The 13,604-nt window shown below is 36.1% G+C and overlaps 1 protein-coding gene across 2 annotated transcripts in view; it reads left to right on the forward strand.

Annotated features, from left to right (window-relative positions):
* Positions 1–12,601, forward strand: part of LOC123527805 (filaggrin-2-like) — a 52,351-nt gene extending 39,750 nt beyond the window's left edge. Inside the window, exons 8-9 of one of the 2 annotated variants that reach the window (XM_045307484.2) lie at positions 1,132–1,316; positions 10,291–12,601. In XM_045307484.2, coding sequence (XP_045163419.2) covers positions 1,132–1,316; positions 10,291–10,523 — 418 coding nt within the window. In that variant the 3' untranslated portion in view covers positions 10,524–12,601. Of the gene's footprint in view, positions 1–1,131; positions 1,317–9,281; positions 9,697–10,290 lie in introns of those variants that run through there. The other variant, XM_045307485.2, reaches the window with a different exon arrangement.
* Positions 12,602–13,604: the final 1,003 nt, after the last annotated feature.

The raw sequence follows: 13,604 nt of genomic DNA on the forward strand, positions 1-13,604 counted from the left end.
TGTTGAAACTTGATAGGATGATTGTACATGCAAAGTAGATGACCCCTATCAATTTTGGGGTCACTCCATTAAAGGTCAAGGTCACAGGGGCCTGAACATTGAAAACCATTTCCGGTCAGTAACTTGAGAACCACTTGACCCAGAATGTTGAAACTTAATAGGATGATTGGTCATGCAGAGTAGATGACCCCTAACGATTTTGGGGTCACTCTTAAAGGTCAAGGTCACAGGGGCCTGAAATTGAAAACCATTTCTGGTCGTAACTGAGAACACTTGACCAGATGATGAAACTTATAGGATGATGGTATGCAGAGTAGATGACCTTAACGATGACTTAACGATTTTGGGGTCACTCCATAAAGGTCAAGGTCACAGGGCCTGAACATGAACATTTCCGGTCAGTAACTTGAGAACAACTTGACCCAGAATGTTGAAACTTCATAGGATGATTGTTCATGCAGAGTAAATGACCCCTATTGTTTTTGGGGTCACTCCGTTAAAGGTCAAGGTCACAGGGGCCTGAACATTGATAACCAGTTCCGATCAATAACTTGAGAACCACTTGACCCATAATATTGAAACTTCATAGGATGATTGAACATGCAGGGTAGATGACCCCTATTGATTTTGGGGTCAGTCTATTAAAGGTCAAGGTCACAGGAGCCTGAACAGTGACTTGAGAACCACTAGGCCAAGAGTGTTGAAATTTAGCGGGATGACTGGACATGCCTGGACATGCAGCCAACCATCAGTGTCTCTTTGACTTTCGCTCTTGACCCCTATTGACTTCTTGCTTATAGGACTTTGCATTGGGGGAGACATGCGCTTTTTTACAAAAGCATTTTCTAGTTAAGTCTAGGCCCAATTCAAAAGTGGGTCATCTGGGATCACAAACTTTGTCGTTAGGTAAAACTTAGGATTAAAAAACTAGATCACAAGATCAAAGTATCTAAAAAATATTTTCTGCTTTTTATCAAGTCAATGGAAATAGTAAACCTTGTTCACCTTGGCTTAAAATCTAGCTGATAGTAAAAAACTTAAATGTCAATTGAGAAGACTGTTTAAATCTCACAGAAAACTTGTTCACCAATGTTTGTGAATAAAAAATGAATGAATATTTCAACTTTTCAGAGGAAATTTTGTCTGTGAGACATGTAATGTCAGGGTCACTTCACAGGAAATCCTGACACAGCACATGAATGGAGCTAAACACAAGTCGAAGGTGGCGCGAGACAAACAGATGAAGAATAGAGGGGATGAATACATCGTTCCTGAAGGTGGTTTGGTTGTTGAAGGAGGTCCAAGGCTTCGGCCAGGTATGTTTTAAAGTAGAACAATAGAGGATTGTTATATAGCAGGTAAAGTTATATACCTGGTGTTCTCTTTGGGATTTCAGTCAGCTGTGTCATAGTTATGGTCCTTACTTAGTGAAATAAACTGTAAAAAAGAAAATGCTTTAAAGTTTTGTTACATATTTCTTCACCTAGAGTCAGGAAACTAAGTACTGTTACTGTTGTGGTGGCACCTGTGGACACACATTTAGTTTAAACTAGGTTACTAGGTCAAGTCATAGAAAAAATGGGTTAATGGTCTACCTGATTACATGAACAACATGTTTTTTCGTGGCTCTGACGGTGAGAAAGTGTAGCTATGGAATTATTTTGTCCAGCATTAAGATGTGTAGAAATCATGAATCAGTTCAGCAGGGAATATCAATTTGAATTCTTTAAATGAGCCATGCCATGGGAAAACCAACATAGTGGGTATGCGACAAGATAGAAGCAAGTCTGGACATATCTCTCATCTGAGTCAGGAATAGTATGTCTGTTGGTAACTGTACACCAATTAAATAGGCTTCTTAAAAAAGGGAATGGTCACTGATCACTGAACCAGGATGCGCGTATGCGAGAAGTGTGTATGGAATTTATTTGGTCGCATACGATGTGTAGAATTTGATCTCATGCACGGTACTCAATTTAATTTATATGCTACTTAGTTCCATTGTGGCTGCTAATATAGCATGTGTGTTTTCTTTTTGACAGATTTTATAATTTCTTTTCTTCTCTAATCCTTCAGTGTCTTTCAGATGAGAGCTGGCAACAAACCTTTTTCAAGTTCAGAGTTTTCCTATATTGCTTCAATTCTGTTGGCTTTTAGTCTCCTATCAGTGTGTCACTGAAGGGGACTAATGGTTTGGGTCTTGTCTGTCTGTTGGTCATGAAAGGTGGATCCTTCAATAACTGTAAAAGTTCAAGGTGACATTCTTGTGAAGCTTGAAAAAGGGGATTTTTTTTTTTTTAAGAAAAAGAAGAAAGTGGGTTGGGAGGCACTTAGATTTACGCTTGTCCATATGTATGTGTATGTCCATCAATCTGTCCAAATTTATGCCATGCTTAACTCGAAAACTTTTTGACAGAGTGTCATCAAACTTCATAGGATTGTCATTAAGAATGAATTTATGCATCTGGGTTTTGTTTAGGATTTCACTCATTAAGACCGGAGTTATGGTCCTTGACAGTCAGAAAATGCTTCAAGTGTCCAAAAATTTGTGTAGCATGTATCTCAAAATGTATTTGACAAAGAGTTATGAAACATTATAGGCTTGTTATTCTGCATGTGAAGTTTTACATCTGGGGTTGATTTCACTCTTAAAAAATCTTCTTCTCAAAAACCAGAAGCCTAGAGCTTAGATATTTGACATGTAGCATTGCCTAGTGGACCTCTACTAAAGTTATTCAAATCATGACCCCAGGGTCAAAATTGACCCCGCCCAAGGGGTCACTTGATTTTACATAGATTTCTATAGGAAAATCTTCAAAAAAATTTAATAAAAATAAACCAGAAGGTCTAGAGCTTAGATATTTGACATGTAGCATTGCCTAGTGGACCTCTACAAAATTTATTCAAATCATGACCCCCGGGGTCAAATTGACCCCGCCCTATGGGATTACTTGATTGTACATAGAAAAATCATCAAAAATAAACCAGAAGGCCTAGAGCTTAGATATTTGACACGTAGCATTGCCTAGTGGACCTCTGCAAAATTTGTTCAAATCATGACCCCCGGGGTCAAAATTGACCACGCCCCAGGGATCACTTGATTTTACATAGAAAAATCTTCAAAATTTTCTAAAAATAAACCAGAAGGCCTAGAGCTTAGATATTTGACATGTAGCATTGCCTAGTGGACCTCTACAAAAAAAAATTCAGATCTCGACCCCCCAGGGTCAAATTGACCCAGCCCCAGGGTTTACTTGATTGTACATAGGGAAATCTTCATAAATATGCTAAAAATAAACCAGAAGGCCTAGATCTTAGATATTTGATATGTAACATTGCCTAGTAGATTTCTTCAAATTTGTTCAAGTCATGACCCCCGGGGTAAAATTGGCCTTACCCCAGGGGTCACTTGATTTTACATAGGAAAATCTACAATTTTTTTCTAAAAATCAACCAGAAGGCCTAGATCTTAGATATTTGACATGTAGCATTGCCTAGTAGACTTCTACAAAATTTGTTCAAATCATGACCCCGCCCCATAGGGTTACTTGATTGTACATAGAAAAATCTTCAAATTTTTCTAAAAATAAACCAGAAGGCCTAGAGCTTAGATATTTGACATGTAGCATTGCCTAGTGGACCTCTACAAAATTTATTCAAATCTTGACCCAGACCCAGGGGTTACTTGATTGTACATAGGGAAATCTTCATAAATTTACTAAAAATAGATCTTAGATATTTGATATGTAACATTGCCTAGTAGACTTCTACAAACTTTGTTCAAATCATGACCCCCAGGGTAAAATTTGCCCCGCCCCAGGGGTTACTTGATTGTACATTGGAAAATCTTCCAAAAAAAATTCTAAAAATATCAGTTTGACATTTGATACATGTAGCTCATATTACTCAGGTGAGCGATCCAGGGTCATCATGACCCTCTTGTTTTTAATTTTTGCATTTTAAGATTAATGATAAATTCAGGCTATTGGGATGCAAACTGTTTGTCTGGGTCTCTTTAATTTGAAGTAAATGAACTGAATGACATGTTAGGTTATTGATTTAAATTAAAACAGGCTTGATATCAAATGTTAACGGGGTCAGCGCTGCCCAGCAGTTATATAACTGAATTTGGAGACCAGATCCTTAAGAAAGACTCACTATTGGTCAGTTCTGGCTCAGAAGCAATCATTCAATAAAAAGGGTCCAAGGTTATAAACAATTTGGAAACCAGCCTTAGTACTCAAACATCTGATGGGCTAATTTTGAGCTCAAACAGGTGTTAAATTTTGTATAAATGAGGTAGGTCTCTAAATTCAGGTTTATAACATTGGAAGCAGGAATCAGAAACTAAAAATACTAGCAGTGCTTTTTCTTTTTGATGGGAGTCATAGTAGCGGCGTCAGGAAAAGCCAAGACAAGGAAAACCTTGGACAAACTTTTATTGCTGCTCTGAATTAGTCAATTCTTTCTATCTAGTTCAAAGGCTGTAAGGATCTGAATTGTGTGTCTTTGTAAGACTGGGTTTTTAGCTCGACTTTACGAAGTATGGAGAGCTATCCTACTCGACCCGGGGTCGGCGTCCTTTCGCGTCCGCACTTTGGTTAAAGTTTTGATGCACTTTCTCTTTGTTATTACTTGATGGATTTACTTCAAACTTGAAATAGTTGTTCCTCATCATCACCCACATCATATGGCACAAGGGTCATAACTCTTGCACCAATATTTCATGAATTATCCCCCTTTTTACTTAGAATTTCAGGTTAAAGTTTTGATGCACTTTCACTTTATCTCATTTATTACTAAATGGATTTGAATCAAACTTAAAACAGTTGTTCCTCATCATCATCCACATCATATGACACAAGGGCCATAACTCTGGCACCAATATTTCATTAATTATCCCCCCTTTTTACTTAGAATTTCAGGTTAAAGTTTCACTGCACTTTCACTCTGTCTTAGTCATTACTAAATGGATTTGATTTAAACTTAAAATAGTTGTGCCACATCATCTCCCACATCATATGACACAAAGTCCATAACTCTTGTACCAATTTAATAAATTATCCCCACTTTCACTTAGAATTTCAGGTTAAAGTTTTGATGCACTTTCACTCAATCTCAGTTATTACTAAATGGATTTGATTCAGACTTAAAATAGTTGTTCAACATCATTACTCACATCATTTGACACAAGGGCCATAACTCTTGCACCATTATTTTATGAATTATCCCCCCGTTTTACTTATAATTCCTGGTTAAAGTTTTGATGTAGTTTCACTCTAAATTAGTTATTTCTGAATGGATTTGATTCAAACTTAAAATAGTTGTTCCACCTTATCACCCATATGACACAAGGCACCAATTTTTCATGAATTATGCCCCCTTTTACATAGAATAAAGCCCGCCCGCTTAGCTCAGTAGGTAGAGCGTTGGTCTACGGATCGCGGGACTATGAGCCCAATCCTCGGGCAGGGCATATGTTCTCCATGACTATTTGATAAACGACATTGTGTCTGAAATCATTAGTCCTCCACCTCTGATTCATGTGGGGAAATTGGCAGTCACTTGCGGAGAACAGGTTTGTACTGGTATAGAATCCAGTAACACTGGTTAGGTTAACTGCCCACTGTTACATGACTGAAATACTGTCGAAAAATGGCGTTAAACCCAAAACAAACAAAGGTTAATTTTGATGCATATTCACTATATCTGAGTTATTACAAAATGAATTTGATTCAACATGACACAAGGTGCTTCACTCTTGCACCAATATTTCATGAATTAAGCCCCCTTTTTGCTAAGAATTATGCTTATTTGATGTTTTGATACACTTGATCCTTATCTCTCTTATTACTTAATACTTTTGACACAGACTCAAGCTATTATACAATATTTCATCTGCATTGGAGTCATTAAACGCTCTAGTGACAGCTCCAGCTTCGTCAAATGTGCCCAGTTCCACTATCCAGCATCGAAATAGTCGAGCGTGCTGTCTCCTATGACAGCTCTTGTTTCCTACCTGAGTGACAGCATGAAATGGAAAATTGAATGTTAGCAAGGTTTGTTATTCATACTGGACCAAAAGTTGGGAAAACAGCTCTCATTCATAGGCAGTCATGTTTGAAACTTTTTCTTGCCTATCAGATCAAAAATAGGTCATGATGCCATACAGATTTTGGTATTTCCTAGCATTACATAATTACAATCTGACTAAAGTACTTGATCTTCTAACGAAGATCTGAGAACGACCCATTCACATTCGTCTTCTGTATATTTTGGATTTCCATTATTGCTATTTTTAGCTCACCTGTCACAAAGTGACAAGGTGAGCTTTTGTGATCGCGCAGTGTCCGTCGTCCGTCCGTGCGTCCGTAAACTTTTGCTTGTGACCACTCTAGAGGTCACATTTTTCATGGGATCTTTATGAAAGTTGGTCAGAATGTTCATCCTGATGATATCTAGGTCAAGTTCGAAACTGGGTCACGTGCCATCAAAAACTAGGTCAGTAGGTCTAAAAATAGAAAAACCTTGTGACCTCTCTAGAGGCCATATATTTCACAAGATCTTCATGAAGATTGGTCAGAATGTTCACCTTGATGATATCTAGGTCAAGTTTGAAACTGGGTCACGTGGGGTCAAAAACTAGGTCAGTAGGTCTAAAAATAGAAAAACCTTGTGACCTCTCTAGAGGCCATATTTTTCATGAGATCTTCATGAATATTGGTCAGAATGTTTATCTTGATGATATCTAGGTCAAGTTCGAAACTGGGTCACGTAGGGTCAAAAACTAGGTCATTAGGTCTAAAAATAGAAAAACCTTGTGACCTCTCTAGAGGCCATATTTCTCAAGCATCTTCATGAAAATTGGTCAGAATGTTCATCTTGATGATATCTAGGTCAAGTTCGAAACTGGGTCACGTGGGGTTAAAAACTAGGTCAGTAGAACTAAAACAAGAAAAACCTTGTGACCTCTCTAGAGGCCATATTTTTCATGAGATCTTCATGAATATTGGTCAGAATGTTTATCTTGATGATATCTAGGTCAAGTTCGAAACTGGGTCATGTGGGGTCAAAAACTAGGTCAGTAGATCTAAAAATAGAAAAGCCTTGTGACCTCTCTAGTGGCCATATTTCTCAATGGATCTTCATGAAAATTGGTCAGAATGTTCACCTTGATGATATCTAGGTCAAGTTCGAAACTGGGTCATGTGCGGTCAAAAACTAGGTAAGTAGGTCTAAAAATAGGAAAACCTTGTGACCTCTCTAGAGGCGATATTTTTCAATGGATCTTCATGAAAATTGGTCAGAATGTTTACCTTGAAGATATGTAGGTCAAGTTCGAAACTGGGTCACGTGGGGTTAAAAACTAGGTCAGTAGATCTAAAATAGAAAAACCTTGTGACCTCTCTAGAGGCCATATTTTTCATGAGATCTTCATGAATATTGGTCAGAATGTTCATCTTGATGATATCTAAGTCAGATTCGAAACTGGGTCACGTGGGGTCAAAAACTAGGTCAGTAGGTCTAAAAATAGAAAAAACCTTGTGACCTCTCTAGAGGCCATATTTCTCAATGGATCTTCATGAAAATTGGTGAGAATGTTCAGCTTGATGATATCTAGGTCAGGTTCGTAACTGGGTCATGTGCGGTCAAAAACTAGGTCAGTAGGTCGAAAAATAGAAAAACCTTGTGACCTCTCTAGAGGCCATATTTTTCACGAGATCTTCATGAAAATTGGTGAGAATGTTCACCTTGATGATATCTAGGTCAAGTTTAAAAGTGGCTCACGTGCCTTCAAAAACTAGGTCATTAGGTCAAATAATAGAAAAACCTTGTGACCTCTCTAGTGGCCATATTTTTCAATGGATCTTCATGAAAATTGGTCAGAATTTTTTATCTTGATGATATCTAGGTCACAAGTGCTCAAAAACTAGGTCACTATGTCAAATAATAGAAATAACGATGTCATACTCAGTTGAACACTGGGTCATGTGGAGATAGGTGAGCGATTCAGGACCATCATGGTCCTCTTGTTATGTTATCCAATCAGACGACTTGTTCGATTGTCAAAGAGTAAGAAAAATATGCAGTTATTCCAGGACTCGAACCCGGGACCCCTCGCTTACAAAGCAAGTGGCCTACCGACTGAGCTAATCGGCTATCTGATACATTACGACATAAGAATTGTAAATATCAAAAGTCAATGCTACAGGTAGATTTGCAAGATGTTGTAAGCTAGGCTCTGATTGGCTAATGAAAGGGCCGTCAGAACGGGGCAATGAATAGGTCGTTTTCAGATCCTATGCGTAGCGTAATAGGAGATGTACTTTAGTCAGATTGACATAATTATATAGTTTATGACATCATAATATGGCTTGTATTCAGCTAAGGCTTTTTCTGATATCTATCTCTGGCATGTGATCAGGCAATGGTATTCTTTTCTTACTAGGTTCAAGAAATATCAGTTTTTGTATATACCTGCCCATAAGTGTCCTAGGCCTAATAGAACTCATCTGTAGATATTTAATAAGACTGCTTGACCAAGTTCGATAACCAGCCAAATTGCCCCAGGCACTCTTGGATTATGGCCCTTGAATTACTTGAAAAACTGCGAATTTGGCCTTGTCCACACTCAAAGTCGAACAGTTTTCATCTGATTTTCACCAAACTGTTTTTTGGCATAATATCTCAGCCAAGTTCAATAACCACCGAAATAGCCCCCGGTACTCTTGGATTATGGCCCTTGAATTCGAAATCTGCAAAATTAGCCTTATCCAATCAGTCAGTTTTGATCCAGTTGTCAATTTCTGATTTCTTCTTACACTTTTTTGCAGTTAACAAGGCATACAACATCAACATTATTACCTTTATGATAGTAACTTAATATTTAGATAGGCACATTTTGTGACAGTCTGGCACTCTTGTTACGAATTATATAATTGCAGCAAACAAGTAAATTCTTGTTCATTTTATATATTTTCTTAGTCAAAATTCATTTATTCATATTCACATGAAGTTACCATTTGGAACAAAACAATGATATTTGTGTTTAAGAAATTAAATGATTTAGCAGTAAAGTGGTCTATGATTTGATAAGAAAACATTTATTTCTGGTATTTCTCCAGACTTTTGAAGGGCACAGTATTGAAGGGTTTCAGTTTCAAAGTATTGCACATATTCCAAAATTTTTGTGAAAGGACTAGCTTTAGTTTTGACTAATCCAGAGCACAATATCTGTTTTGTTTATAGCAATCATTAATATAAACATTTGTCTGTTGTAGGTCAAAGAGTGCCTCCCGGATTTAAAGTACTGCCATACCGAGAACCAACAGGAAACGAGGCATTTACGAGCAGGTTTGAGGGTCCGGCAAGTTTCTTTACCGACAATCCAACACCAATTATAAACCCGGATGAGGAAGAAGAACAAGTAGAAACAGTGTCGGCGAGAAAACGACAGAAGATGAGAAAGCCACAGCCAAACTTTTATAACGTTATTTAGAACAGTTCTGAGTGGTTATGATTAATGAAAGTTCTTGTTTAACTCTTCACAGGTTGTTTCCTGTCCAGGGAGATAACTTATTTAGTTACGATTTAGAGATACCGATACATTGAGAAAAGTTTTATGTGGTTGTCTTTAGATAAAAGCCATGTTCACCCTCTGATTTTGAAATGAATTTTCTCAAGTTGCTGAACATACGATATAAAATGACAATCTTTATTGTTTGTACTGATTATGCAGCTAGCAAATACCTTATAAAAAGCCCAGGAAACTTTTCCAAATCTCCAATTTTGTAGGACAAGACCACCTGCTAGTGCAGTAGGTCGAAAGATATTTCCAATTAAAAGGTCACAGATTTGAATCCTGGGTATTGATTATCTGAAAGCAGTTCTAAGGTCATTTCTCCTTCACATCTGAGTCATTTGGAGAAGTTGACAGTTCATTATTTTTTTTGTGTGTGAAAATGGATTTGGGTGAGCATTTGGTTTAAAGACAGCCAGGAATTATGAATGATCTTCTGTTTGTTTGGAGTCATGAGTTTGTGTACAGTGTTTGTATTCAGGGTGATCCGACAGTAGAAATTTTAAAAGAATTCCTTCAGGCTTAGGTAAATGAACTGTGTTGTGTGTGTCATAAGATTGTGTATATTAGTGTATAGAAGGACAGATTTCTGATTTACTTTCAGATACTTGCTGATTTCTTATAACTAAAAATCTTCGTTTTCTTGAATGCTAGGGGGAAAAAGTTTTTAACTGGAGAAGTTTGACATTCATTACTTATCTGTTGTATAGGGTTTGGTAGAGGGAGGGGGCAAGGAGGCCCTTCAAAGTTCGGGGACAGACCACCAAGACCGAAATCCAATATAAATTACAGCAACTTCAGAACACCAAGCGGCAAGTATTACTGCCCCATGTGTGATGTAACATTAAACACTGAGACTCATTTTGCCCAACATTCACAAAGCAAAACTCACAGACAGAAAAATCTCGATAGAAAATACCAAGATATGAATCAAAAGGTGTGATTTAATTCATTATTTAGAATAAACTGTTTAAACAGGCAGATTGTTAATCTTTTTGTCTGGAGAAATTCGGTGAAGAAGAGCTAGTCTACAGTGAGATGTAATGTGGCATTTATTTGATCTTCAGTATATAAGATTTTGTTTTTTTTGCATACTTTCATGCTGTTTTGTGTGCTTTTCAGAGCTTGTGATCTGAAAATGTTTTTAAAATATTGATTGAAAAATGAGCTTACTTTGAAAAGTTTAATGATGAGACATTGTTATGTAAGTATACGTTTTGTGTACAGGTTTTCCTGGTAATTAGTAATAAGTAACTGCTCAGGTTTTATTAGTTTTTCATAACTTGTGTGGAGATTTCCTATATTGTTAATGGATTTTTGTGTGTTTTTAGATGAACAAGAGTAAGTAAAATAAAGTCTAATTGAAAACAAGTACGGTAATTTAAAACAACTCTTAAGTACACTTATAGTGAACAATAGTTCGCCAAAAAAACAAACTGACTGTCTATAGTTTGAAATGTGCATAAAGTTATGTAAGGGAGTTTTGATTGTTGTAAGGCGTTTCAGCATTTTTCACACGATGGTATAGCTTGTATGAGTGCCTGACTTTTCATTTATACAGGAGGATGTAGGAGTTGCCTTCAGCCTACAGAGAATACATCTTAATAAAACGGAAATTTCTGATTTTCATTTAGGATCCAATACCTGAAATAATATTGGGTAATGATTCTTGATATTTTAGGTGGTAATGATAGTTACTCCGCTTTAAATCATCAGCCCGGTCCTCATCACTATATTATGTATCTGGTTTAAATATATTGATGTTGTGAATTGTCAACTTTTTCATGCTGCTTTGAGGTTCATTCGGTTTATTAAAAATGGGAGACCATATTCATCAGCATTTTCAGTGTAAAACTTAGGCAAATAATGAAATAGTCTCAACTTAGTTTGAAGATTTCTAATTTTGAAAAACCTGTATGTAGCTTCAGAATGCAATTTCATGCAAAGTTTGCTGTCCTCACTTAGTTAACAGTAGCTGATTGAGAAGAAAAAATTTAGCATGCTATACATAAAGTTTCAGACATGATGTGTATGAATATTGGTCTAGCACTATTGTTTGATCGCTGGGCTGATAAAAGTTTCATGTAGAAGCTGTTTTCCAGTTGCGACATCTTTCATTGAAACTATCAGGTATACTGGACATATAGGCAGCAAGATTGATTTCAAATATCATGCAGAACTTTGAAGTATTTTATTGTGTGAATGTTAGTGAAATTGCAGTGAAGTTAATTATTTTATCAGTCGTCTGACCAAAGTGGGTTAGAGATTATAAAGTTGAGTTTAGAGATTAATTTCAGGATCGAAGCATCTGATTGGATGTTTCTGAGTTCAGTTGTGACATTGACCAATGACACGGTAACGTCTCTCAGACTTGTCTGAGAATTCAATGTAATAATCTTGCGGAGATAAAATGAAATTGTTTAAAGTTTTGATAATTTAATGTATCATGGTGTTTGAACTTCAAATAATATAGGAAATTCAGAGTAAATGTGTATTTAGTGATTTTAAGACTGCATAAATCAAAACTACAGTTGTTACTTGTTGAAGGGTTTATGAATTTTTATAAAGTTTATGTTTGGGTTCTTTTTTTTCCCCTTCTTTTTGTAAAATCATGACTAGCGTATTTTTTTGTATGCAGAATTGGTATGTTCTTGATAACATTGTTAAATAGTTCATTCGTGTGTCATCATGCTGTGTAATTTGAGTTTTTACTTGATTTCCTGATATATATGCAGTTTTATGTTTCTAGGCTGACTTGGCTCGGTACAGCTTGACTTTGTCATAGCACAAACAGGCTTGACTCAGCTTTGCTTATCTAGGTTAAATAAGGACTAGAACTTCATTGTCCATACTGCAGTGTTAGGTTCAAAGCAGATATTAACATCCACTTAAATATTCTAAACCAGTCATTTCTCATTTATCATGAATAATGTTCATAAAAGATAAGACATTGCCCATGTGTTTGCATGTCAGATCATAACGTTGTTGAATATGAAAAAAATAAAATGATGGAAAAGAAAATAGTATTGTTACTTGTTTCGTAAATTTGAAATACCTCTTTCATAGCATTTTTATGACATATTAGAGATGTTGTGTGGTTAGACAACAGTCAAAGCTGTCATAAGCAGCCAGCCAAGAGAACGAGCAAAAGTAGACCGTTTGTTGTTTAGTATGTGATAATTTGCTGTGAAAGTACTTCAACTTCAACTTTTATTTCAATACTTAGGCTCATACATAATGAACAGCAAAGCATCACAGTAAAGAAAAACATTTCAAACAATATCAATGGCGGTAACATATGTATGTTTAGTGTAGCGATATATTAGGAAACGGCAGCCTAATTTATTATACAATATATAATTAATTGTTACATGGATCATAAATGTATGTGTTGTTTCTGAAGACAATTTAGATTATTTACCATCGCTATATAAAATTAAAATTCATTTGTTTACTATTGCAGCTTTCCAAAGGCTTTGTGGTTTTCTTCATGTTGATTATTAATGAAAACTAGCTAGTATTAGGGAAACGCCAGATTATCTTCTGTTTAAATGGTTTCTAAGATTATGATTCATGTAACCAAGAACATTCATTCAAAAGATACATGTATACAAATACTTTTCAGTACATAACAAATTTACCATTACAATGATTCATGTAACCAAGGACATTGATATAAAAGATACATCTAGACAAATAGTTTTTAGTACATAACAAATTTACCATTACAGTACAATGTACTAAGTGGTGATTAAATATTATTGGATTTAATCAAGTTTTAAAGAGTTTAACAACAGTTATGCTATATACCCTTTAGGGGTTAACTGTGTATGAAACACTCTGTCTGGTACCTTTGTATGACTCACTGGTTTACATTTATAACAAGCAGTACTCTAGCAATGCATTCAGTCTTTCTTCTGCAGCTGCCTAACTCGCTAATATAATAATTTGAGTAAAATTATTTCACAATTTCTAGGAACTACTTTGAAATATTCTGTGTCTTGGACTATATGAATCAACAGTG

The sequence above is a fragment of the Mercenaria mercenaria genome, chromosome 14 (assembly GCF_021730395.1).
Source record: "Mercenaria mercenaria strain notata chromosome 14, MADL_Memer_1, whole genome shotgun sequence".
Taxonomy (NCBI): domain Eukaryota; kingdom Metazoa; phylum Mollusca; class Bivalvia; order Venerida; family Veneridae; genus Mercenaria; species Mercenaria mercenaria.